Raw genomic sequence first — 24,126 nt, forward strand, 5'->3', positions numbered from 1 at the left:
CCTACACCAGCTTAGGTGTGGGAGGGATCTGCCCTGTGGGGACCCAGGAATCCTGCAAGACTCCTCCAGCCCTTTCCGGGGTGCCCGATCCCCCATTCCTTCCATGGAGCCCAGGAGCTCCGTTCCCCAGCCCTCCGTAGGGTCCCCCAATCACTCACCCTTCCCCAGGGCCCAGGAATCTCTCAGCCTCCCCAGGGGCCCGGAGCTCTCCCCGCACTTTAGGAGGTCCTCCTGCCATCTGGAGACCGAGAGATGATGTGTGCAAAGGGCAGGGCTTAGCACAGGCCTGAAACAGGAGGGACCTGTGCTTGTCACCAGTGTCGCCTTTAACAGCTGTGAGACGTGAGGCACCGCATCTGGGAAGGCACTTGCCCCATGGAGATGCTGCTGCTCATGTCCATAGGTGCTCAGCACGTGGCTTCCTCTTGTCCTCAGCACAGTTATGGACACAGGCTTGGACGCCCCCAGCTCACTGAAGGAAACCAGCCCAGGGTCACACAGCTGGTAAGCAGCACAGCTGGATGTCACACTCTAGGCTCCCGGCCCTGTTTCCAGGGGCCACGAAGGGCTTCGTAGACGGGAGGCTGACGCTGGCTTTGGGGACACTTCCTCACCTCCACGAGTGATCTCACCTATTCGAGGCCCCCAAACTCTGTTCACTGCTTCTTCTTTCCCTGCTCCCTGTTCCACTTATAATCAGGGTGACCCCGGCCATCCTTCCTGGAATTCCCTAGTCTCCCTTAGAGGCTGGGCCTCTCTCCCGTTCACTTTTGGGCTAGTCTGACTCCACCCCTTCTGTAGCTGGTCTCTCCTTCTATAACCAGGACCGCGCAACTCTGGGGCTCTGGAGGCGGGCAGCAGCATCTAAACAGAATTTCATACAAATGTTTTGCTCTCCTTGTTTTGTTTTTGTTTGCTTGTTTTTTATGGTTTCTTTATATTTATGTTCAAGATACTGCGTTCCTATTTTAGCAGTGCTAAAATGGTTCCTGTTGACAAGAAATTGACACAATAAGTGGTGGTTTGTAGAGCATTGATTTTCAGCTGCCTTGGGCCTGAATGAGTTGGGGAAACATTGTGTTAGTCCTAGAGAGAAACAGTTTAGGAAGTTCGGCTCAGGACAGGGCCCAAGAGAGATGATCACAGGGGGTTTGTCTAGTCACCTGGGTCCCTGGCCCTGCCCACCTGCTTGGCTCTCCCCGCCCAGCACACCTGGAGCTGCCAGCTCTCTGGGTGTTGTCTTGGATTCCCCAGGAGAGAAGCTGGTGAATGTTTTCTCTTAAAATACTCTCATTCCTGGAGGTCCCAAGAGATCCCATGAGAGTCAGCTTGGATTGTTTCCCCTGTGAGGTTCATAACGTAAAGCCCAAGCTAGTGTGTAGCAGGGTCACATAGGTAAGTGACAGATCTACCGCTGTTTGAGGTGTTAAAATGTCTCCGTCAACTAGGGATGATTTTGAGGCCATACAGTCTTCTCATACTAATATCCCAGGATATACCAGCCCAGAAGACATACTTGATTACAATTTTCTCATGCTTATTTCATTCGGTTCCAAGGTAGCTTTTTCTTTGGGATTTCTTTACTCCTATTTTATTTATAGAGGTACTTCTCAATTTCTAAACATATGGGAAATTCTAGTGAGCTTTTTAGCCATGATTTCTAGCACATTCTATTACCACAACATGCTCTGTGTGATTTCATGCCTCTGAAACGTACTGAAATGTCCCTTATGGCCAAAATAGATCGGGTGCATTTTTGTAAGTGTATCCTATATGCCCAAAGTTAATGTGTCCTCCACAGTGGTATATGGATGTGGACAGACATACGGAGATAGCTGTGGGATTCAGATGGTTTGCTATCAAGGTCTACATGTTATGGATGTTCTGTGTGCTTTGAGTCACTGAGAGAGGGTTGAAACCTCCCACTCTGCTTGTGTATTTGCTTGTTGTTGCAGTTCTGTCCTCCTTTGCTTTATATGTTGTTCAGCCAATGGCTCTAGGATGGGAGTTCTGGAAGGAAGGAGATAGCGCCCAGAAGAGGGGAACAGGGACCCGGGTTGGGAGGGAGCAGAAACAAGAAGGATGGCCAAAGTTCCAGAGAGGACCTGTTATTGGGATGGCACGTGGTGGGGCGCCAGTTGGGAAGGGGCTCTTTAAGTATGAGGTCACGCGGGGTGTCCATTATGATCTAGCAGGGGCAAAGGCAGATGACTGGCTGAGAGAGAGTATAAAGCCTCTGGGTTGCTAAGGAACGGTTCAACCAGGGCAAGGCTTGGAGAAAAGTGTATCGTCCTCCAATCCCTTCACCTGCTACTGTTTCCTGCTGACCTAGTGATTTCCTAACCTGCTGACCTACTACCCTTTCTGAACCTCCCCTCGAGTACTTACTCTGACCCTGACACCGTCGCTGACCCCTTCTTCTCCTGACAAACGCCTTCCCCAATCCCACCCTTTACTTCTACCCTGCTCCCAACCCTCCTTAAAACCCTGTCCCCTTCCCACCCCTGCCCACCCCTCCCTACCCCACCCACCCCTACCTCCACTCCACCCCCCATCTCCACCTCCTCCCTGACGCCCCAGCACCCCTTGGAAGGACCAAGACATGAAGGTGCAGAGGCTGTTGTTCCTGGTGCTCTTGCTCCGCTGTCCCGGTTCCCCAAACCCAAATGTGAGTAAACATGGCACTTCACTGGTATCTTCACAGGTGTGGGGGGGAAGGGCAGAGGGGGAGGGAGAGAGAGAATCCCAAGCCAGCTGTGCAGTGAGTCCAGAGCCTGAAGAGGGGCTCAGCCTCAGGACCATGAAATCGTGACTTGATCCAAACCAAGACGTCGTCACTTAACTGACTGAGCCACCCGGTGACTCAAAGCTGCTAGTGGTGTCTTCGTTCCTCCTGGGTTCTTTCACATGGTGGTGAAATAATAGTTTTTTCATGGGGTCCTTGGTGGGAACTTGAGAAGAACTGCAGTTCTTCCTGAAGACCGAGGACCGCAGGGTAGGTTTCTTGGTTAGCCTGAAGGGGCTGGGGCCACAGCCGTCCACATCAAGTTCTGGGTCCTGTCTGTGTGCTTGGTCCAAAAAGAGCAGCTCTGGCAGGATGGAAACCTGAAAATACTAGGCTTATGGTGTCAAGAAGGAAGGATTTGAGAAGATATGAAAAGCCATTGAGCTCTTTGTCTTCAATAGGGGGCTTGTATGATATGTACATTAGATCTCATTCAACTTGTCTTTGAAAATGTCAGGAATGCTAATGTCTAGGAGCTACGGGTATTAGACTAGCTCCTGGAAGCCCAGTGAAGATCCTGCTGCAAGCCTTGTATGTTTAGGGTCCATCTTCTACATACTTTGATTTCATATCAGCACATTGTTCATATTTGTGAAGTTTGGCAGCCCTGGGAACAGTGGTATCTTAAGCATTGGTGTTGGGACTCAAGTGTTAAACAGTGAAGTGTCCTTTGTGCTCTGTGCTTCCTGGTTGGTTGACTTGTAACAACTTCTGAGTCAGCCCTTTCCTTCTGGGCTCGGAGGCTGTCCCCAGGGACTCTGTGTCCCACCAGGTCCATGGGAGCCCTGAGAAGCCCAGCAGAGACTAAGTGACCGCATCTTGCTGGGACGTCTGTCCCAGGAAAATCTGATGGATTGATGTCATCAGGAAGCGAATGAGTTGTTATCCATTCTTTGGCCCAGTATGTACAGAGTGTTGATTTCCCCAAAGTCAAAAGCTCCTGAATGTCCTTAGGATTGTCCCAATATAAAGAAATACCTGGTTCCTAGTGTGATATTTCACTCCTTAAAAAATAAAACCCTTACCGTCAGGAGAGAGAGACAGACAGGGAACACCCTACAAATAAGCAGACTTCTTTAGATCCGGCCTACACCAGATTCTTAGAGAGGGCTCTGCAAAGTGGGAGTAGTCAGGAAGGACCCTAGTGTTGAGGCAGACTCATCCCACATGAATACCTCCAGTCAAAAGAGACTCGATTCTGTTTCTTTTGAGTCTTCAAAGGAGGGAATTTCTTGGTAGTCTTTATTGGAAATAGTCCCCTCTACCGAGGCTGCATCTCATAGATCACTTGGACTTTCTCACCCTCCCTCATCTCTGAGCTCTTGCATAAACTACCTGGTCTTGCATTTCCCTCCTCCACCTGCTCATGGCCATTGTCTGTTAGAAGCCAGTGTTATTGGCCCCATTGGATGTCATCTAGTTAAGAATCAGCTACTGGTCAGCATCCCGACAGCTGCCAGACGTACCACGTGGCCACAACTGGGGGTGTTTTCCATTTGTGACAAGATGGCCTCTGTCTTTTGTGCATTTGATCCCCATGATCAACCATTGTGCAGATAGCTAATGTTCTCTTTCAGACAGCGGCTGTTCAAAGACCGTGTATGTTTCCCACCAGCACACATGTTTGTGACCTCAGCTGTGAGGGCTGAAGATGAAAATGTTATAGATTTCAGGGGTACTTTCTAGAGAGTTGTGTTTGCACGCAATTCAAGCTTGGTGTGAATGAGTATGAATTGCATTGTGAGCGTCTCGTCTCCTAAAATACTTGGAAGTCCAGTTTTTGTAAAATGAGATGTGTTCTTTTTTTTGGTGTCCATATCCAGGAATTTTGTATTCTTTTAGAAATGAAATTTCATGGTCACCTGGGTGGCTCAGTCAGTTGAGCTTCTGCCTTAGCCTTGGGTCATGATCCCAGGGTCCTGGGATTGAGCCCTGCTTGGGCTCCCTGCTCAGCCGGCAGTCTTCTTTTCTGTCCCCCTCTACCCCTTCCCCTGCTCATGCTCTCTCTCTCTTTCACATCAATAAATAAAATCTTTTAAAAAATTAAATTTTAGAGTTGGTCTTGACTGATTTAGTTACAATACTGAGAAATAGGAACATGAATGCCTTTCACTGGCTTTTGGAGATAGGTGTTCAAGTAATCTAAAATGTCACAGATATCATCAAAAGAAACAAGATCACCTGATCATGAAAATCTTCATGTACCCCTGAAATCTGACATTTTGGGCTGTGATTCTGAAGCAAAGTGGGCATTGAAAGAAAACATCACTGTTTTCAGAAACTAAGCAATAATTGTACTTTATTTTTGTTGAAATACTCATCCCATATTATTCTAATAGAAGCCTCCTGTCTCTCTCTCACTCATGTCCTTATCGATAAACATCTGTCCATAGAACATTCTCATTTATATCTCTAGTACATTTTTTATTCTTGCTTTCTCTCATTCTTCCATAAATTTGGGGCATATTTTTGGAAAGGTTCCAGAGGAGTTTATCCAGGTCCTTCATGGATGTACAATAGAAGTCAGTGACTTCTTACCTACTGTAAGTTTACATTTACTTCTCTTGTCTATTTTATGTGGGCTTATAAATTCTTAAGTTCTGTTAGCTATAGAAAATTTATTTGCAATGTGTTTGTAGGCAAAATCAAATCTCTTCAGATTTGCCTATTAGATTTTTCCTACAGCTTCAGTGTTCTATAATGTATATATGATCACAACACCTTTTTCAAGAATAGAGTTTGTTGATATTTACATAGGTAAACACAGTGAAACCCATCAGCACAGTAAGATAGTAAACACACTCATCACTCCCAAAAGTTTGCCCCTGCTCCTTTGGAATTCCTCTGTGCTCCTTCTCCTCCGTGGGGAGGCACTTGAGAGCTGTGCTTACCTGGGGGAGGCTGGTTGAGGGTTTGTAAAGTTGATGGTTTGGGACAGAGACATTGTAAATCTTTGAGATTCCTCATTGTCTCACGTGTTATTTCAGCTTGTCCATGTTGTGCCTGGCCGTTTCCCTCTTGGCCCTGATGGGGTTGGAGTTCTATGGAAACTTCCCATTATCACTGCCCCCTTGGGAGTTTGTGTCCTTCTCATTTATATCTGGAGAACCATCCTCGCTGTAAGTATACTAAAGTAGCTTATATATACTGTTCTTCATACATAAGCAGAAAATTTTATAGTCATTGGACCTTTTGTATCCATTCAGTAATAGAAATATCCCTCTAATACATCAATTTTGATGATCACCTAGATTGAAATAGATTTAAATTTGTGTTGCAGTGCCTTCTGTGATCCATATGTTCTTTTTTTTTTTAAAGTTCAAGCATAATTGGCCAACAGTGTAGTATTCGTTTCAGGTGTACAACATGATTCAGCAAGTCTATACATTTCTCAGTGCTCATCACAATAAGTGTACTCTTAATCCCCTTCACCTCTTTCATCCATCCCTCCACCCACCTGCCCTCCAACCCATGTGTTCTTTAGAAGTGTGTTGTTTCATCTCCATTTTTGGGTCATTCTCTAGCTATCTTTCGGTGCTTGATGTCTAGTTTGAGTCGTCTGTGGTCTGAGAACATACTTCCTGTGATTTCTTTTCCTTTGGTTGTTCAGATGTATCTTATGGCCCCGAATATGGCCTCTCTTAGTGAATGTTCCATGGGAACTTGAGAAGAATGTCTTTCCTTGGGTTGTTGAATGGATTATTCTGCAGATGTTAATGGATCCAGCTGATCGGTGATGCTTTTCAGTTCACCTGTGTTCTCATGGAATTTCTGTATCTGTTGGATCTGTCAATGACTGATAGAGGATTCTGAATTCCCCAGCTATAATAGGGATTCGTCTGTTTCCATCAGCAATTCTTTCAGTTTCTGCCTGATGTACTTGGACACTCTGTTGTTAATGCATGCACATGAGAAATTATTATGTCTTTTGGAGAATTGACACCTTTACCGTTGACGTCATTCCCATCATTATCCCCGACGGTTTTCCTTCCTCTGTAGTGTGTTTTGCAGGATCATTTCACTGGCCACAGGTTTCTAGTTGGATGTTTCTTTGAACACTTTAAACATTTCATCCTTCTTGATGGCAAGGTTTCTGAAGTGTGATGTAGTCCTTATCCTTATTCCTCTTGGGTAAGGGTTACTGCTCTCCTTCCCCCTTCCACCACCCACACCCAAGCCCTGCTCCAGATTTCCAGAATTGTTTCTTTGTCTTTAAGGACCTGTGACTGAACATTCTGGGTTAGGCATCGTTGGTGTTAGTTGTTTGTGTGTTTCTTTTGGTATTTATCCTGCTTTCCTTGTCTTGAGCTTCCTGGATCTGCGATTTGGTGGCTATATTAATTTAGGAAAATCCTCAGTCATTATTGCTCCAACTGTCTCTCTGTCCATTCTCCTGCTGTTTTCCTATTATGTGTGTGTTACACGATTTGTAATTGTCCCACTGGTCTTGGATTTTCTGTGCTGTCTTTTTAATTTTTGTCTTTGTTTTTCTTTTTGGAAGTTTCTGCCGGAAATTCTTTAGGCACAATGATTCTTTCCTCTGGTATGTTGAGTCTCTTAATGAAGCCATCAAAGGCATTCTTCATTTCTGTTATGGTGTTGTCCAGCATCCCGGTAAAATCTTAGAGTTTCATATCTCTGCTTACATTCATCATCTCTTCTTCCTACTGCCCCCTTTTTGCTTAGATCCAAGATCAGGTATGGAAGGGACTTGAAATTCCCAGCCTGCCGATGCCATCGTCTCTGCCTTAGATGCCTCAGGTAGTGTGATTCTAGTGCTTGCTGGCGTGGTTTTTACCTCTAGTATGCCTTGTGAGGTTGTGTTGAAAGCTAGATCTCCTGTTCTGGTAAAGGAACTGAGGTAAATAGGACGTTAGGGTGAGGTTGTCTACTCATCTGTGTGGGGTTAGACTGAGTTTACTCCCAGGTGAGACAGGGAGGAGATTGCATTGGAGTTGAGACTTTCCCCCTCACCTCTATTGCAGTCTTTGGGAAAGGCCCAGTTAGGCTCTGGGGACATAGTTTCACTTGAAGGCAGACCTTTCTAAGAAGAACAGAAAACTTCTGAGGTTATTTCTAAATGGAACCTCCCCCCTCTCCCTGCCAATGGAGAAACCTTCCCTTCAAAAGGAAAACAAGTATGTGCTACGGTGAGCGCTGTGAATTGTGCAAGACTGTTGAATCACAGATCTGTAGCTCTGAAACAAATAATGCAATATATGTTAAGAAAAAAAGAAGAAGAAGATAGCAGGAGGGGAAGAATGAAGGGGGGGTAGTCGGAGGGGGAGATGAACCATGAGAGACGATGGACTCTGAAAACAAACTGAGGGTTCTAGAGGGGAGAGGGGTGGGAGGATGGGTTAGCCAGGTAAAGAGGGCACGTTCTGCATGGAGCACTGGGTGTTATGCACAATGAATCATGGGTCACTACATCAAAAACGAATGATGTCATGTATGGTGATTAACATAACAATAAAAAATTTTTAAAAAAAGGAAAACAAAACTTTGACGTCTTTGCTGTGCTCATCTGTCTCTTCACTTCCCCTTCCTGTGGGGCTGGGTGACAAGGGCCAGAGCAACTCAGAGATTCCTAAGCAACATGTGAAGTTACAGGAATCACCATGGTTTTCTGTTTGCCCTCCACTGATGGACTTTCCCCTAACAACTGGCTTGTTGATAGCGTGCTGATATTCCAATATCCTGGCAAGATTTGGGGGCTGGCCTCAGCCTCTCCTCATCCTGTAAAACTTTTGAATGGGGAAATATGTTAATGGTGTCAAAATGGGGTCTTGCCTAGAGTTTACTAAGCTATAATTTATCACGGTGACTCGATCTGGATAGCCGGGTTCCCCTCTTTTGAAACATCCGCTGTCATTTCTCTTGTTGCTTATGCTTCATCTCTCGCCACGTGCCACTCTTTTTCTCATTCGATGGCTTTTCTTTCTTTTTGATGACCCTCTGTAGCAATCTGGGAAACTTCATAGCACCTGATGTGCCATAACTGTGTGTGAATTCAGCAAACAGCCAACCCTTAGTAATAGTTCAGAGAAGCTTTCTGGACAAGGAAAACGGCATAATTTTGTCAGCGCTTTGCTCACCTGCCAGCCTCCCTTCCTACATTCCTTCCTCCCTTCCTTCCATTTTCTTTCTTTCAGGATCTTAGAATAATCCGTTTCTGAACTCAGTGTGGATATTGGGTTGCATTAAAGTTACGGAAATGATGAATTCATGAATGTGTTTTAAAATGTCTGCATGGTCTGCTGTCAAAATTGAACAGGTTGAACATTCATTTCACAGAATGTGACTAGATTTTGGGGTCAAAACTAAGTTATATACCTTTGTGCTCTTTATCAGAAATGGATTGTGAACTATGGTGACTTAATCAGGAAATTCCAATTTTGTCTTCTTTTTTCATCCTGTGAAGTCATTCTGCTAAACAAAATGATTATTGTAATTTTATTGGATGACTGTTTCCGTATTGACCTGAACTAGAGATTTTGACTAGTAATATGTTTTGACATCAAACTTCATTTTCTTTCTTCCTCTCTTAGATAAAGCCTCCACAATATCAAGGTAAGTTTTTTGGCTTTAGTTTTCATTGTCGTAAATTCTCGGTACTGGTGTTTGATGTGGGTATAATAGGACTAGGGATAAATATGGTGACTCCTGATGTCTAATTGACTTGTTAACTCCTGAAAATCGTTCTCTTTCCCATGTGGAGTCTAAGTGACAATGTGGAGGGTGTTGCCATCTCTTAGGAGACCAGGAGGAGGTATACCTCATGGGAGTAGGGAGAATAGGAAGAGTCATTTTGCAGAGACATGTTTAGGAGGCATGCGATGATAGGAGCCTGAGGTCTGGAGTGAGTACTTTGCCATGACCTGGCTCTTGGTGAAATGTCGAGATGAGAAAACACTCTTTGAGTCTAACAAGCGGGCTACACTTAGAGAAGGAGCCACATGTTGCCAGACAGAGCGTGTGTCACAAGAGAGGTTTAAAGCGTGGTTTTGAGTCTGAAGTGGAGGGAGCCTTTCCTGCCAGGGGAGAATGAGTGGAAAGGAACGGGTGCCAGTGGGGGTGATGTACTGTGTCGGGCCTCATGGATTGTGGTGATTCCGTGGTGCTGTCTGTTGACGGCCAGGGTGGCTGCCTGGCACATAGCAAACCCTCGAATGCTGGTGTTCGTCCCTGTGAGTGCAGCAGTGGGGGTGGTGAGAAGAGAGATCTCAGGGCACGAGAGCGCTCACATTGGGCCAATAGAAGAGAAGTTTGCACTTTGAGGTAAGATGAGAGAATTATGATTTTTTAGAAGATTCTGTTTATTCACTTGACAGAGAGGGCACAAGCAGACCGAGTGGCTGGCAGAGGGAGGGGGAGAAGCATGCACCCCACTGAGCCCAGACCCAGATGTGGGATCCCAGGACCCAGGGTGGAATCATGATCCGATGTGGGATCATGACCCAAGCTGAAGGCAGACACTTAAGCGACTGAGCCACGCAAGTACCCCGAGATGAGAGAATTAAGTGCCAATTAGAGGAGTCTGTGTTCTTGACCTTCGATGTGTTATCCATCAGTGATAGGGCGCTTCATGAGTGTTGTTTTCCTGTCAGGGTAGAGGGTAAACTTCTCATGTTGGGATGAGAAAAGCTTGTGTCCCAGGGAGTGTGAGTTATCCAGGCCCTCCAGAGACTGTAATGTGGAGTTTGTACCCGAGTGTGTTTGATTCCAAAGATCTTGTCCTCCAGAGCCCCTGCCTAGGGTTCATGACAGGCAATCTGTGAGCAGCAGAAAGTCACTGAAGGCCTTGGAGGTGTCACTCAATTGCCACTTTGAGCTTTCCTTGTGTGGAATTCCAAGGAGGATCTGGAAACGGACATGGCGCTGAGCAGGAGCAAAGGATGGTTTTGTTCATTTTGGGTTGTTTGCAGGGACTTATTTTTGTACCTTAATCATTGGAGGAGAGAAATGTTAGTTGACAGGATGCTTGGTTTTTCTGTTAGGTATCTGGGGATGACATCAGCATTTGCAGTGATTGCATTTTCCAAGATTGGTGCTTCCGCATGGGAGCAAACTTAGAAGACATTTGAGGGCGTTTCTCTATTTTTGAAAAAAATTTCAGTAGGAATCTCCCCGAAATAGGTTGTCTTAGGTTTCCAATGCTGCTAAAACTTGCTTCCTTAGGGCACAATGGGAATGCTAACAAGTTAGTTACACCCAAGTGTCAGAGAATGTGTCTCTGGTGCTCATACACTGGGATTATTCAATGTCACTGGTTTTGCTAGTTATCTTTGAGATGCTTTTTTCTCCTTTTAGTAACCTTACAACAAATAAAGGAGAAGATCCATCGACTTAGAACAGAAAACAGGGAGCTTGCTCAGGAAATATCCCTTTGGGAGCTGAAGGTATCAGTGCCTTTTCAAATACTTTTTGTGATTTCATTTTGGTTACTTCCACCTCTTGTAGTTCATCCTATTGACCTATTTCATGTGATCCAGAAATGGTCCTGATTCAAGAGAAGTTTCACAAATGTAGAGCACTGCCTCTCTATTTTGAAAGGAGTCACACATGAGTAGATAGGTTTGTGTAACACGATGCTATTTTGGAATTCTGTTTCCTTCTTCATATGTTTTATAGATCCAGGAAGGCAAGAAACACCTTGCAGAAACCAAGAGTGAACATAAGTTTCTCTCTGAGGAAGTGCTTCAATGGAAGGTAAGAATCCCTTCTTTGCCTGAATTGTGTCCTACCAACAGAAATCAAAGTAATGAATTATCATCATTATCATGATTATTATTATTATTTTAAACACTGATTGATTGATTGATTTGAGAGAGAGAGAAAGAGTGAGTGGTAGGGGACAGAAGGAGAGAGAGAATCCCAAGCTGACTCCATGCTGAGTGTGTATCCTGATGCAGGGGTCAATCCCATAACCCTGAGATCAGGCCTTGAGCCAAAACGAAAGCAGGAGTCAGACACTCCACCGACTGTGCCACCCGGATGCCACCCAGGTGCCCCAAGGAATGGATTATTATTACTCATTCAAAATGTTTTGTTGAAGGAGAACATCAAAAAGGTTGAGGAAGTTAATGAAAATTTAAATGACACCCTTCGTCGGGCACGGGCTCACTTGCAAATTGAGAGAGAGAAGAAGGTCAAGAATCAGGGTGTGGTAAGAGCTGGCTGTTGAGTTTTAGCTTAATGTGGCTCCGGCAGGCTTTTGGTTCACTGGGTGAGGTGAGTGCAGCATCCTCACTTGCTGTTTAGCACAGTAGAGAGTGGGCATCTGGGAACTGAAACTCCTACGGAGCAGTGAGCTGGGATTTCACTTAGAACCACCATGATGAGGTTTGCTCTTATAAGGACTGGGAAGTATGGTTGATTTCACAGCGAGGTAATGATCACATCATTCAGCCCTGCCCTCCAAGATATGTAGCAGATCCCCACAAGATACTTGAGCGATGAAGGGCGATGGCTGGCCCGACTGTACAGTCCCTTCCTCTCTTAATGCCAAACGGAGCATTTTCAATGTGAATAGGGGAAGACGTGTATATATGTATGTATGTGGATATATATATGAATGAAAGCCACTAAGAAAGTCATTTGTGAGTTCTTTGACTTGAACTCTTTTCCACTTTGCTTACTTTCTCCTTCTTCTATTATGCCTTAACGGCTTTCTTTGTTGCACTGCATGATCCTGTCCTGTTAGGCGCCCTCACGTTGTTGTGTGATCATGATTTCCTGAATGTCTTTTCTCATATCTGTCTTAAAGGCCCAGGATGCATCCGAGGATGGAGAGCAGAGAGCCTTTAGGGCCAAAAAACGAGAACTGCAGGGTATGTTATTTTGGGGGAAGAAATCCCCATATGGTGGCAATGAGTTTGCATTGGGAAGGGAAAGAATGCCTTCCTGCCTTCAAGGTCTTGCCCTTCTCCTTTCCCTATCAAACCGAAGTTCTCAGGTCATGTGCACATACACACACAAAAGAAAACTCATCCTTTCCAGAATATCAACGATGGATGGAAGACCATTGCAATGCCCTGAGTTCTTTGAAAACCACTCAAGAAGCCGAATTGAAACTCCTGAGGAGGAAAGTGGGTATCGTGGTGGATTTCTCTGAACAGAGACGAGTGGCTGCCGAAGAGTAAGCTATTCTTGTGTGAATTGCCACAGATACTATTGTATGAATTTCTGTGACGGCCAGTCTAGATAATTGTATTTCTTTTAGAATTGGCTCTAGAGTATTTTTGCCAAATGCATTCTGTAGGATAGTGCCTGCCCTTCCTGCCTTGATGTGTGTGACCTGCATTTCCCTGTGTGTTCTAACTGCTTGTCACGCTTGTTGTGTGACTCCTTGGAGTAGAAGAGGGAAGGTACCATCATTAAAAACTTTGATACCTGGATCCCCTCTGGGTCTGTCTGCATTGTCCTTTTGGTTTCCGTGTCATCCCATGTTCTTATTAGCCCTGAATTCAGTCACTTTTGGTTCAGTACGAGACTTGGGTCAATAATGTGGATAGAAAAATGGAATTGTCCTGCTGCAGAGACACTGGGAGTTTCTTTGTGGAAAGTGGGTTGGGGCTCCAGCAGTCCTGGATCCCTTCATCCAGTGTACGACTGACATCACTCACTGTAGCCCAGTCCCTAAGAAGGCCAGGGTATTTCCCATCCAGCTGATTTTTTTAGGTGGAACTCTCCTGGGTCCCAGCCAAAGCCTGCGGTTTCACTAGGGCTCACCTTTGCTGGCTGACCCTGAACTTGACTCGTTTCCTTCTAAGCCCATGCCCATAAAGTTGTTCAGCTTCTTTCCAGTTCACTTGCCTGTTCCAGAATGTATTGATGTGTCCTGGCGAGATTGGCTCCCACTGCCAGGCTGGCCTTCTCCTAGGCTTCCTTCTTCTCCATCTGGTTCTCGTGTTTCTTCATGTACTCTTTAGAAATTGGGTGCATTCACTCACGAGTTTGCTCTTTTGTCCAGTGTTTCCTTGATTTTCTCAGGAGGAGATCAGGACCTTCGAGTCCCTCATTCACGTTGAAAAGCAAAACTGTTCCCTGTCTTCCCTGGACACTCAGCTTTGTGTTATTCCTTCCCACAGCGGGGGTGGGGGCTGCTCTGTGTCATTGGCATCCTGGTTCTGTTCATTGGAAATTTCTTTTGGGGGTGGGTACAGTGTCCTGACCACCTTTCTGTCTTCTACACTTTACAACTGAGCCACTCCATTACAGCCGCTCCAGAAAGCATTTGCTGAAGGATTGCCTGAGAGACCAGAAGCAAATGCATGTGTCTTTCTCTGTCTGGAGCTTTTGACTCCGTTTCTAAGAGTCTTTTTGCATGTGATCTTGAGTAAATCAGGTGTCCTGTTGAAACCCTTTCAATCAACACGATGAACAAAAGAGTCTGAGGGCAACACAGCAAACCAGCCTTTCTAAGCATCGCACGTTGCTGCCTTCACTATCAGTGAACTCAGTCTTGTTCAAGTCGGTTGACTCCATGCAGTTGATAGTTTTCCATCTGAAATCTGTTGCGTGGAGAGAACACACTGACTATGTGACAGTTCACAGCCTTTTACACTTGAGGACATATTGCCGGCACTAAGATTGGCCTCTTCAAAGGAGGAGGCGGGGGTTGTAGTTGTAGACCCAGAGATGTCTGGGAGTGAGTTGCCATGCTGATGAAGCCATATTCTGGAAGGCTTCCTTTCGGGTTCATTGTGTCAGGCACAGCCTTGGTCTGAGGATCAGGGCTCCCCGTGGAGGTGTACGACTAACGATGGTCCCCCGCCTCATCCTATAGTTGGTCAGGCTTGGTTTTTCACTTTGAACTGAAAGGAGCCTTCACCGTCTCCGACAAAAGACCAACTCTGAGAGGACACAAACTGCAATGTTACTTGAGGACTTGATAATGAAGTAGAGAAGTGTAAAGACAGCTCTGATTGCAACGACTTGGCAGCATCCGGAGTTTGATTTTTCTTGAACCCTAAATGGGACCTTCAGTTCATTTCCCTCCTTGTGTTGTCAGTCTGTGCATTTATGAGGGACACTGGAATCTAGGCCATCCAGTGTGCTGGGAGGAATGACGGTAGAACTTCTGGACCTTGGCTACTGGACCATGTCTATACCTTTCCTGTCTTAGGAAGGTCGCAAAGACCCGCCGTGACCTGGAGGCAACAGAGAGTCAGCTGTCAGCTGCCGTGGAAAATCTGAAAGGAATCAAAGAAGAAACGGACAAGTACAAGTGAGTTCAGAAACTAAATATTAGCGGCTCCTGACATCCCTGTTGACTTCGTATTTTTCACTTTTCTTCATTGTTTAGACTCAATTCCCATGTAATAGAAACAAAAATTCAAAGGCATATCCAGAGAGAATTACCAGACACAAAAAGTGAAGCTCTAGAAAGAACAAAACCATTTCATTACTAAACATGTCCTGATCCCCAGCGCTGGCCTGATTCTGTGGAAACTTCTTCCACGCCATCGTCCCTGGGGGTGGTGTCAGTTGTCCTAATCTTGAGGAAAGCAGTTTGTCGTAGGATGAATCCTACCCATAAAGCCGGTAGTGCCATCTGATGGCGCTGGTCTCTGCAACCCTGGGAACCATGGCGAGGATAGAAGTTTCCCAGTACACTTGATGGCACACTTGTCATGTGATAAATTAGGGAAAGATTGAAAATGGGTAAGGAAATTATGTCAACTCTGAACCCTGCAGGGGAAGAAAAACGATTACGGAAAAGAGGTAGCAATAGCTTTGATCCTACTGTGCATTATAACCATGTGAAAAGTGTTTCCTGTGTCAGGATCAATTGTATGAGGGGACAGATAAGAGGAGAATGGCCACGTGGGCAGATGATTTAAAATCACAGCCAATATTGGGTGTTATCTGACGAAAGCAATTATAACTCACAGGCGAGAAGTCGGAGCGTTGCAAGATCAGCTGCGGGAGGCAGAGCTCACCTTCAAACACAAGGTAACCTGAGTTGTGCCCCAACATCCTGGCCCCTTCGCGCCTCCTGCAGGTGATGGAAGTGGCCCTTAGATCCCTGAACATGGGCTCTTGGTGCGTTGACTTTTTCAGATCGCAGCTCATGAGAGAAGTGCTCTAGATAACTGGGTAAGTGTTTTCTTTTTCCTCCTCTTCGTTTGGGGCACAGTCCGGCACAGCTGAAGGCGGATGTGTTTTTCTCCCCCAGACTAAGGCTCGGGTTTGGGAGAGGAAGATAGTGCAGCAGAGCAGGGAGAACGCCTACGTGAGACACAGGTGTGCGAGTTTGACGTGCCCTTTTCTGGGTGTCTTGAGGGGTCAAGGCTAAGCTGTTTAGTGTCTAGTAGAGGACATGGTGTTGTAATTCTTCTAGACGTCCATTCTTTTTCTGTATTCAAGATTGCACATGATGAGGAGAGGGACGCTGCCTGAGGGATCCATGAGGCAGGAACCGATGCCGGGAAGACCTGAGACACAGAACCGTGTGTGGAGAGGTAGGGAGCGTGCTGTGAAATGCAGCAGCCTGATCTCTGCTGGGAAAGCACACGATGTCCTTCCCGTTCCTGTGGGTGATCACTGTGTGTCCTGGAGAGAATCACGAGCACTCCCTAAGGACAGCAGGTCGTCTGAAGGGGTGACAGGAGGGTGCTTTCCTCAGGTGCCCACCGGCAGCAGGGCACCTGTCCCTGTGACAGGTGGAGCTCATGCCCCTCCCCTGACTGCAGACCCTCCCCCACCCCCTCTACCACCCACCTACTGCAGAGCTGAGCCTGGAGGAGTTGTGAGCCCGAGCTCCCTTCCCACTTTGACGCAACGGTGAAGACTTTTTGGAAAAAAACAAAAATTGAGAAAAATGGCATTTATTTACTCTTTATGGAGGTTCCTTGATTTTTGTTTTATTTGTCATCGACAGTAATCTATTAATCCGTGAAAGTCATGCATTTTACTCCTCTAATGTTATCGGTATAAAGCCACAGCTTTACTTCTCAATCTGCCTATTTTTACTTTGCTCCTGACTGTACGATTAGTCTACTCCAATTCTTCTCTTAAATATTTACGTAATAGCCAGTCACACATGCTAGGCCTCATCTATAGACTGAAGGATTGAACCGTCAACTGGCGGCCTGAGAAAAGAATGCATGCCGTTCATGTTGAGGGTTTCTCCATTTTTAGCTGGTTGAGCCCAGAGCAGTCTACTGCCGTTCCCTTAGCTATGAAAACACCTGAAGCAAGCTGGGCGATGGTGGTCCCATCCTCGAGGGGGAGAGGCAGAGGTCTCCCCCTTGTCCTCAGGGGTCAGCAGAGACATTTGAGAAATGCTGTGTGTCTGAGAAGGGACCCAAGAGTGGGACAGAGGGGAACGTGTTAGGGGCGGGTTTGGAGGGTGGGTTTGAATTCTGCACAGTCGGTGCTGGTCTGAATCCACCTCCATCTGTTCTAGGGCTTTGGTCTGATGCTGAAACTGGTGCGTCTCCCATGGGGAACAGGGGCACCGAGCCTCCTAGAGACCCAGGGATGAGCAAGGTAACTACCGTGGCCTCTACCAGGTGTTCCGGAAACTTCTCCCTTTCTGAGCAGCGCCCTGTCCTGGCCTTGTGTCTGTTGGGTGGGTTAGGGTTTGTCTGTGGTGTCGTTCACCTTTCAAAATACAAGCAGTTCACCCAGGGGCTGACAGGCTTCTCCATTACAGATCCTCACCTTCGGTGGCACCTCCTGAAGCCACAGGTGCTTAGAGGTGAAGGATGGCAGGGCGCTCACTGTGTGTGTGTGTGTGTGTGTGTGTGTGTGTGAGTGTGTGTGTGAGTCGACCCCTGCCCACCCACAGTGCCCGGGCGGGGACTTAGCTCGAGGAGGATGACACGTCACTCCACAGTGAAGTCTCTGGCCGGCCTGACTGCCAGTCAGTAGGTTACGATCAGGTGCGATTGGTGTAGTGTTCATGTTGGGGTTAGATGATTTACCTGGGACAAGGTCTGTGGTAATCCTCACAACTGGAAACTAGGGGAAACTCTCTCTCCATTTTATATTGCCTGTTTTGCAGTTTGGCATGTTCTTAGATAGGGCAAGTTTCGTAAGTCATCCCTGTTTGACTTCTGCTGGTAAAAATGCTGTACAGAATCCCTCTACTTGTACCCTTTCGACGACTGTTGTGAATTTCCAAAGCTGTTGGGTGTACTGGCCCACACGATCTGAAGGGGGGATGTCGGTGATTAGCTGCATGACCCGGGCCTCACAAGCCCTTCAGTTGGGCTTCTAGGAGCAGGTCTTTTTGGTCTTATGTCACTGTGAGAGCTGGTTTCTTCTCTCATCACACGTTCTGGAGTTGTCCATGAGAAAACATAAACATTTTTGTGAATTCTGTTATTTAGCCTTCCCATCTTAATTTCCCACTGGACAAAATTGCTCTGGAACTCAGTGTGCGGAAAATTCCGAAGACTGTGTTTTAAGATAAACACAGCCGCTGCACGTAAATAAGGGCCATTGGTATCATGTTCCTCTGGGAAAACCCTTTTCCAGGTCCACTATCAGACCACAGGCCCCTAATTCCTCAAGGGTCTTTGTGGCCTGGACAGAAACTGCAGAGAGTAGAAGACCGCTTTGTCAGGAAGTGAGGCAGGTGGGGACAGTCAGGGGCTTTGCGGGCAAGGGATTCACCTCGAGTGGCTCAGATTCCTTGTGGAGAAAGGGCATTCAGTTTCACCACATTCTGCCTATTCTTTTTTTTTTTTAAATATTAATTTGACAGAGAGAGACAGAGCGAGGAGGGAACACAAGCAGGGGGAGTGGGAGAGGGAGAAGCAGGCTGCCCGCTGAGCAGGGAGCCCGATGCGGGGCTCGATCCCAGGACCCTGGGACCATGACCTGAGCCGAAGGCAGACGCTTAACCAACTGAGCCACCCAGGCGCCCCACATTCTGTCTATTCTTAACAAACCCAAATCTTCTGCGGTGGTTGAAGAGGAACGATGAAGTGTTGTCCACGATGTCAATGCCTCCGTGTCTGGAGTGTGGGCTGCTTTACTCGTTTCCAGTGATCCCTTTTCACCCTTTAAGACACTACTTCTTGGTAGTGAACGTTGGCAGACATGGGTAGTGATGTTTGGTGACAGTAGGTTATTCCTGTAACATCCATTCTCCTTCCTCACCCCACCCCCCTTATTATAGTAGGCAGCTATTGGGAGGGATAAAGTTTTCTAGCACGATGTGGCTCTCCTGGAACATGGTATTGGAGAAGGAGCAGGATGCTGAGAGCTCTCTTGGGTTTCAGCTCTTGGTGTTGCAACTTTTGTGTGTCTTGCCCAAATATTTTCTCCTCTGTTCTGCAGGTCGGTACAGATGTGAGAGGGTTTCCTCATGCCCCAAGGCCCCCCCATATGCCCTACCACATGGGGCAGGGTTTACCAGGCTTCACTGGCTATGGGCCACCTGCACCTCCTCCACATGGGTGGACATGGGGGCCTCAAGCACAGCTCGTTCCTGCTACACATGGTAAGATGATCTGAATTGGATGACCTGAATCGTAAAGCCTATTCATAGTTTAAGTACTTCAGTTGGTGGAGAAGATGTAGAGGAGGTACCAGAAGGCTTTGCAATGCAAGGATCGACCTGAGTGAGGACATAGTAGCATTCCTCACCTTTCTGTGGACATCCATTTCATGGACTGTCTTGTTTCACCCTACAGAAATGGGCAGCAGGTGTCCGCCATCGAGAAGAAAAGTGACAGTTTGCAAAAGACAGACATAAAAGCTTTGCCCATGGGCACTGCCCAGACACAATGTTTTGGGCCCTGGGATGGATGAAGCACAACCTCAAGTCACTGTGACTTGTGGAGGCCCCAGTTGTCCAGTGTTATTCATTAGCTCTGAAAACATCTGTCACTGGGTGGACTGATCACATCCTCAGGTGTGGGGGACTTGTGTCTCCTTTGTCCACAGGGGTGAGAGGAGACCTGTGAGAAACGCTCTGAATCTGGAAGGGATGTGGGAGTGGGAGAGAGTGGAACAGGGTGGGGCAGGTGTAGAGGGTTGGCTTCCATCCTGCATGGTCAAGGCCAGTCTGAATCCACCTCCGTCCCTTGTAGGGCTTCGGCCGTATTCAGAAACCTGTGGCACTCAAGGGGACAACAGCGGCACCCCGCCCAAGAAGGTCCCACAGAAGGACCAGGTAAATACTGTGTCTTTCCTCAATTGTAACCATTTCTGGAATCCTGTTCCTGTCTGGGCAGCACCCTGTCCTGACCTGTGTCTATTGGGTATGTCCTGGGATCTGTGTGTGGTGTCATTGACCTTTCAATATGCCAAGTCTTCATTCGGAGCCTACAGACTTCTCTGTTTCCAAATCATCACCTTCCGCGGGGCGTCCTGAAGCTCCAGGTGCTTAGAAATGAAGGAGAGCAGGACCCTGCCCTTGTGTGTGTGTGTGTGTGTGTGTGTGCATGTGTGTGTGTGTGTGTAAACTCCGGAGGAGAGCAATATGTCACTCCACACTGAAGTCGGCCAGTCCCGCTGACTCCTTGCAGTTTGCTTTCCCGCGAGAGCGGTAGTGGTGTTGGTTTTCGGGTCAGGAGACTAAGCTGGGAGAATGTCTGCGTAATCCTCACAGCTGGAAACGGGAAAGCCATGCCCTGCCTCACACTTTGTGCCACGTGCTTTGGGCAGCTGTGAGTGTTGGTGGAGAAGGTGAGCTGCGACCTCACGTGCGTTCCATCTGTGTGGGTGAAGACGCGACCCGGAATCCCTCCAGTTGCACCCTGGGTGAGATGAAGGTGAACTCTGCCAGGGGCCAGGTGTGTGGTAGAAAACGCCCCCCGGAGCACAGCCGTGAAGAGGGAATCCCGGTGACTCCCTGCAGGGCCCACGGCTCACACACGTTTCAGTCGTGCTCCCGTGAGCGGGTTCTGATGCGCTTTGGTGGCTGTGCCAACTGATAGCGTCTCTCCTGATCCATCCTGGGAGGGTGACGCCTGCTCTCCAGACACATTGGTTTGCATCCGGGGATGCAGAATCGGCCCCTCAGTGGTTCTCGGCACCAAGGACTACGACTACGCATTTGCTCTGTGCCTGAGCTGAGGAGCATCGGAATGCCGGTGACGCAGATCCACAGAGCTGGGTCTTACGAACTCCTCGGGATCGTGTTCTTCTCAGCACTTTTCCCGGTCCGCTGCAGGACTCCAGAAACTCCTGTCTCCTGAGCGGTGTCTGTGGCCATGGACAGCACTTGGGAGAGTAGAAGAAGACCCCTTTGTCAGGGAGGGAAGCGGAGCAGGGTCAGGCGGGTGCTGGTGGGAAGCAGTTGGACCCACGAGGGGCTGTGATTCCATGTGTGGACACTGGGCTTCTCCGGACTTCTCAGCGTGTTTTTGTTCTGAGTCACATGGCAAGCCTCTGGGGCCACACTGGACGAGGGGATCAGAGTGGGCCTGGACGCAGATGCGTGCCTGTCTGGCATATGCTGCTTATGGGCCCTTTCTTGTGGCCTCTGGTCACCTGGTAGGCGAAGACGACTTGACGTCCCACCTTCTCAGACATGGATGGTGATGTGTGGGGACACTACGTTCTTTCCTTCCTTGGTCCCTGAGTGTGTGGTGGCACCAAGAGGGGGACTAGGGTTTAGTGGCACTGGTGCTCTGCTCCCTGGAAGCTCAGGGTGAAGAGAGGGCCAGGTGCTGACCCCTGCTTCTTTGGGTTTCAGGTTGGTGGGGGTTCTGCTTCTGTCTGTCATAGCAACATTCCTTTGGTTTCTGTTCTGCAGAACCCTGTGGATGCAAGAGGACCCGCTCCTGTACCCGGCCCACTGGGTCCACCGTACCCCACGGATCCCCCTTCATCACCATCCTGGGGCCCTGGGGCACATCTCCCTCCACCCACCCAGTGGTCTCTGCGTCCTTACCCTGCACCCGAACCTACAGCACAGGGTGGGATGATATGAATCGTATGAATTGACTTACAATGTGTATTGTCTTCTTTCTTATTGAGTTGGTGGGGCAAAGGCTGAGTTTGTGCTGAGGCCTTGACATTGCGAGGGGAAAACCGCCAGGGGGCGCTGTAACATCCTGAGGTTTCTCAGGACATACAGGTGTTGTGCTTGGCTATTTGCACACACTGAGCGGGGGGGGGGGGGGGGGGGGGGCGGGGAGGTGCCGTCGTTGGGAAGGAAGCTCTCTATCGCACAATGGCAGACATATATTTCTTACCGTTGGGCACGTCCAGAGTCCACAGTTGTTGTTCTGGGTGGGATGAAACACACCTCTCACTTTGTTTTCAGCGTGTTGAGTTTGAGCTCTCATTTCCTTAGTTATAGAAACACCTGAAGCAGGGCTATGGTGCCTTGATTAATCATCAGGGTAGGGGTCTGTCCCTTGTCCTCGGCAGTCAGTGGATACTTGTGGGAAAGCCTCTTGTCCGGTAAGGGAGGTGAGAATGAGAAACAGTGGCAGATGCTGGAGGCAGGTGTAGACGGTTTGTTGGAATGTTGCTCAGTCACTTCCAGTGGGATGGTCTTCCGTCTTTTCTCTGACATGGGTCAGATGCAGACGCTGGGGCATCCTCCATAAGGAAGAGCAGTCCTGCATGCAGGCCTCTCATGTTATGGGAGAGTGAATGTTGCTAAGGACAGGATCACTTTCTTCAGGTTGCTCAGGAGACGCCTTTGATGGACTTTGTCTTTCACTCACACTGAGGTGGTCGGCAGGGCCCTTTGTGGTGAAGGAGAGCCGCTCTTCTCCAAAAGCTGGGCACAGCAGGTATGCGCATGCACACTGTACAGAGACCATATTCTGTGCTCTGGGAGGGATGAGGAGGGAATTTCAGGTGTCTGAGAGCAGCGAGGGACACACTCATTAAACGACATAGATGTTGTGTTCCGTATAAGGGAAGCACCAGCGATGCATCTGAAGGACAAGAGAGGGAGCCATGAGTCACTAGAAACAGGAGGCTGTGGATGAGAAGGATGGAGGTGCTCAGGGGAGTGGATGGGCCTCTCTCGGGTAGAGCAGAGGCTGTTCCTGCAGGCCAGCAGCTTGAGCAGTGAGTGTGAGGACACCGTGAGATCCACACCGGGTTGCTGCCTGTGTCCGTCACACGGCGTGGATAATGCAGTTATTTGTATCAGAACGTCATTGTTGCCATAAAGCTGTTCGTTCCTAATCTATAAGGATTGTTTCCTCTGAATTTCTGAAGGTTCTGAACTGGGTGAAAGAATGTGGTGGAGACTTGGGAAATTGAACTTGGTTCCTTTGGGGATTCTTGTCTGCCTGAGTTTGTGGGCCCCAGTGAGAAAAAGTGAAGACGGGACCAAGATCAGCAGAGTGGCTGCCTTGGCCTTCAGCCCGAGTCAGACTCTTGGTGGGGAATTCAGGATTGACCAGGAGCCACCCTCGCTGGATCCCTGTCACTACGCCTCTGCCTCTGAGTCACCGCTCTGCCTGCACTTTGCATCTCCCTGAACTTTGGTCACAGTATCCTGCGGATTTACCTGTGTTCCTGCCCGAATGCCAGCTCTCCGTGGGGCCTACTCAGAGCCTCAGCTTTGTTATCTGTGAAAGGGGAGCCTGTCGGATTCTGAGGTCATTAGAAGAATAGGAGTTGAAGTACATAAAGAATCTGCAGGGGCCCCTGGGTGGCTCAGTCGATTAAGCATCGGACTCTTGATTTCTGCTCAGGTCATGATCTCAGGGTTCTGTGATCGAGCCCCAAGTCAGGCTCGGCGTTGAGTGTAGAGCCTATCTAGGAATTTCTCTCCTCCCCACTCCCCACCCCCCGCCGCCTTTCCAGCACAAATTTGCCCTTTTTTGGTCTCTGTCTCTCTATCTCAAAAAAAGAGAAAGAATATGCAAAATATCTGGGCTGTTGGCCACTCCCCCTTCTCACTGTTTACATGAAAATAGCTCCATCAGATGATCATCAAAAGATGTTCATTTAAGTCCACAACATTACACTGAGAGTATAACACCTCAGCCCAGAGATTGGCATCCTCATTTCAAAAATAAGGCAAAGACCCCCTTTTTTTTTCTATTAAATTTTAGGTCCTAGCCGAGAATGAAGTAAAAGATCATTCTGAGAACATGTCCATGCAGAGATTTATATCTGAGATGTGAAGACAATTATTTTCTATTACATACAGACTCACGGAAGCAGCCACACACTCAGGTGTTCATTCAAGGCCTCAGATATACCAGAGGAAGCAAATGCATTTAGGAAAACATAAGGTCACAGTGTACTAACCCAAATCTATCTGCCTTACAGGACAGTACATTTGATATTTGAAGACGTCCCTGAGCAGTAACAACCAGGCTGTGTGTGCATATATTTAGAAAATTGTCAGATCAGCCTAATGTCCTGAGTGTTGTCCCTGCCCATCCTGTCCCCTG

General features: G+C 47.7%; 1 protein-coding gene and 1 long non-coding RNA gene across 2 annotated transcripts; both read left to right on the forward strand.

Annotated features, from left to right (window-relative positions):
- Window positions 1–188: 188 nt before the first annotated feature.
- LOC144382043 (transport and Golgi organization protein 1 homolog) lies at window positions 189–16,545 on the forward strand. Its single transcript, XM_078074028.1, has 11 exons — window positions 189–504; window positions 2,581–2,668; window positions 5,773–5,904; window positions 12,555–12,618; window positions 12,788–12,926; window positions 14,916–15,017; window positions 15,685–15,745; window positions 15,854–15,889; window positions 15,969–16,036; window positions 16,160–16,254; window positions 16,523–16,545. The coding sequence occupies exons 1-11, from the start codon at window positions 443–445 to the stop codon at window positions 16,543–16,545; spliced, it is 870 nt and encodes a 289-aa protein (XP_077930154.1). The 5' UTR covers window positions 189–442.
- Window positions 16,546–16,865: 320 nt separating this feature from the next.
- LOC144382260 (uncharacterized) lies at window positions 16,866–21,700 on the forward strand. Its single transcript, XR_013448847.1, has 4 exons — window positions 16,866–17,284; window positions 19,085–19,247; window positions 19,840–19,922; window positions 21,510–21,700. It is a non-coding gene; the product is annotated as an uncharacterized LOC144382260 (long non-coding RNA).
- Window positions 21,701–24,126: the final 2,426 nt, after the last annotated feature.

This window comes from Halichoerus grypus, chromosome 6 (assembly GCF_964656455.1).
Source record: "Halichoerus grypus chromosome 6, mHalGry1.hap1.1, whole genome shotgun sequence".
In the NCBI taxonomy this organism is placed as follows: domain Eukaryota; kingdom Metazoa; phylum Chordata; class Mammalia; order Carnivora; family Phocidae; genus Halichoerus; species Halichoerus grypus.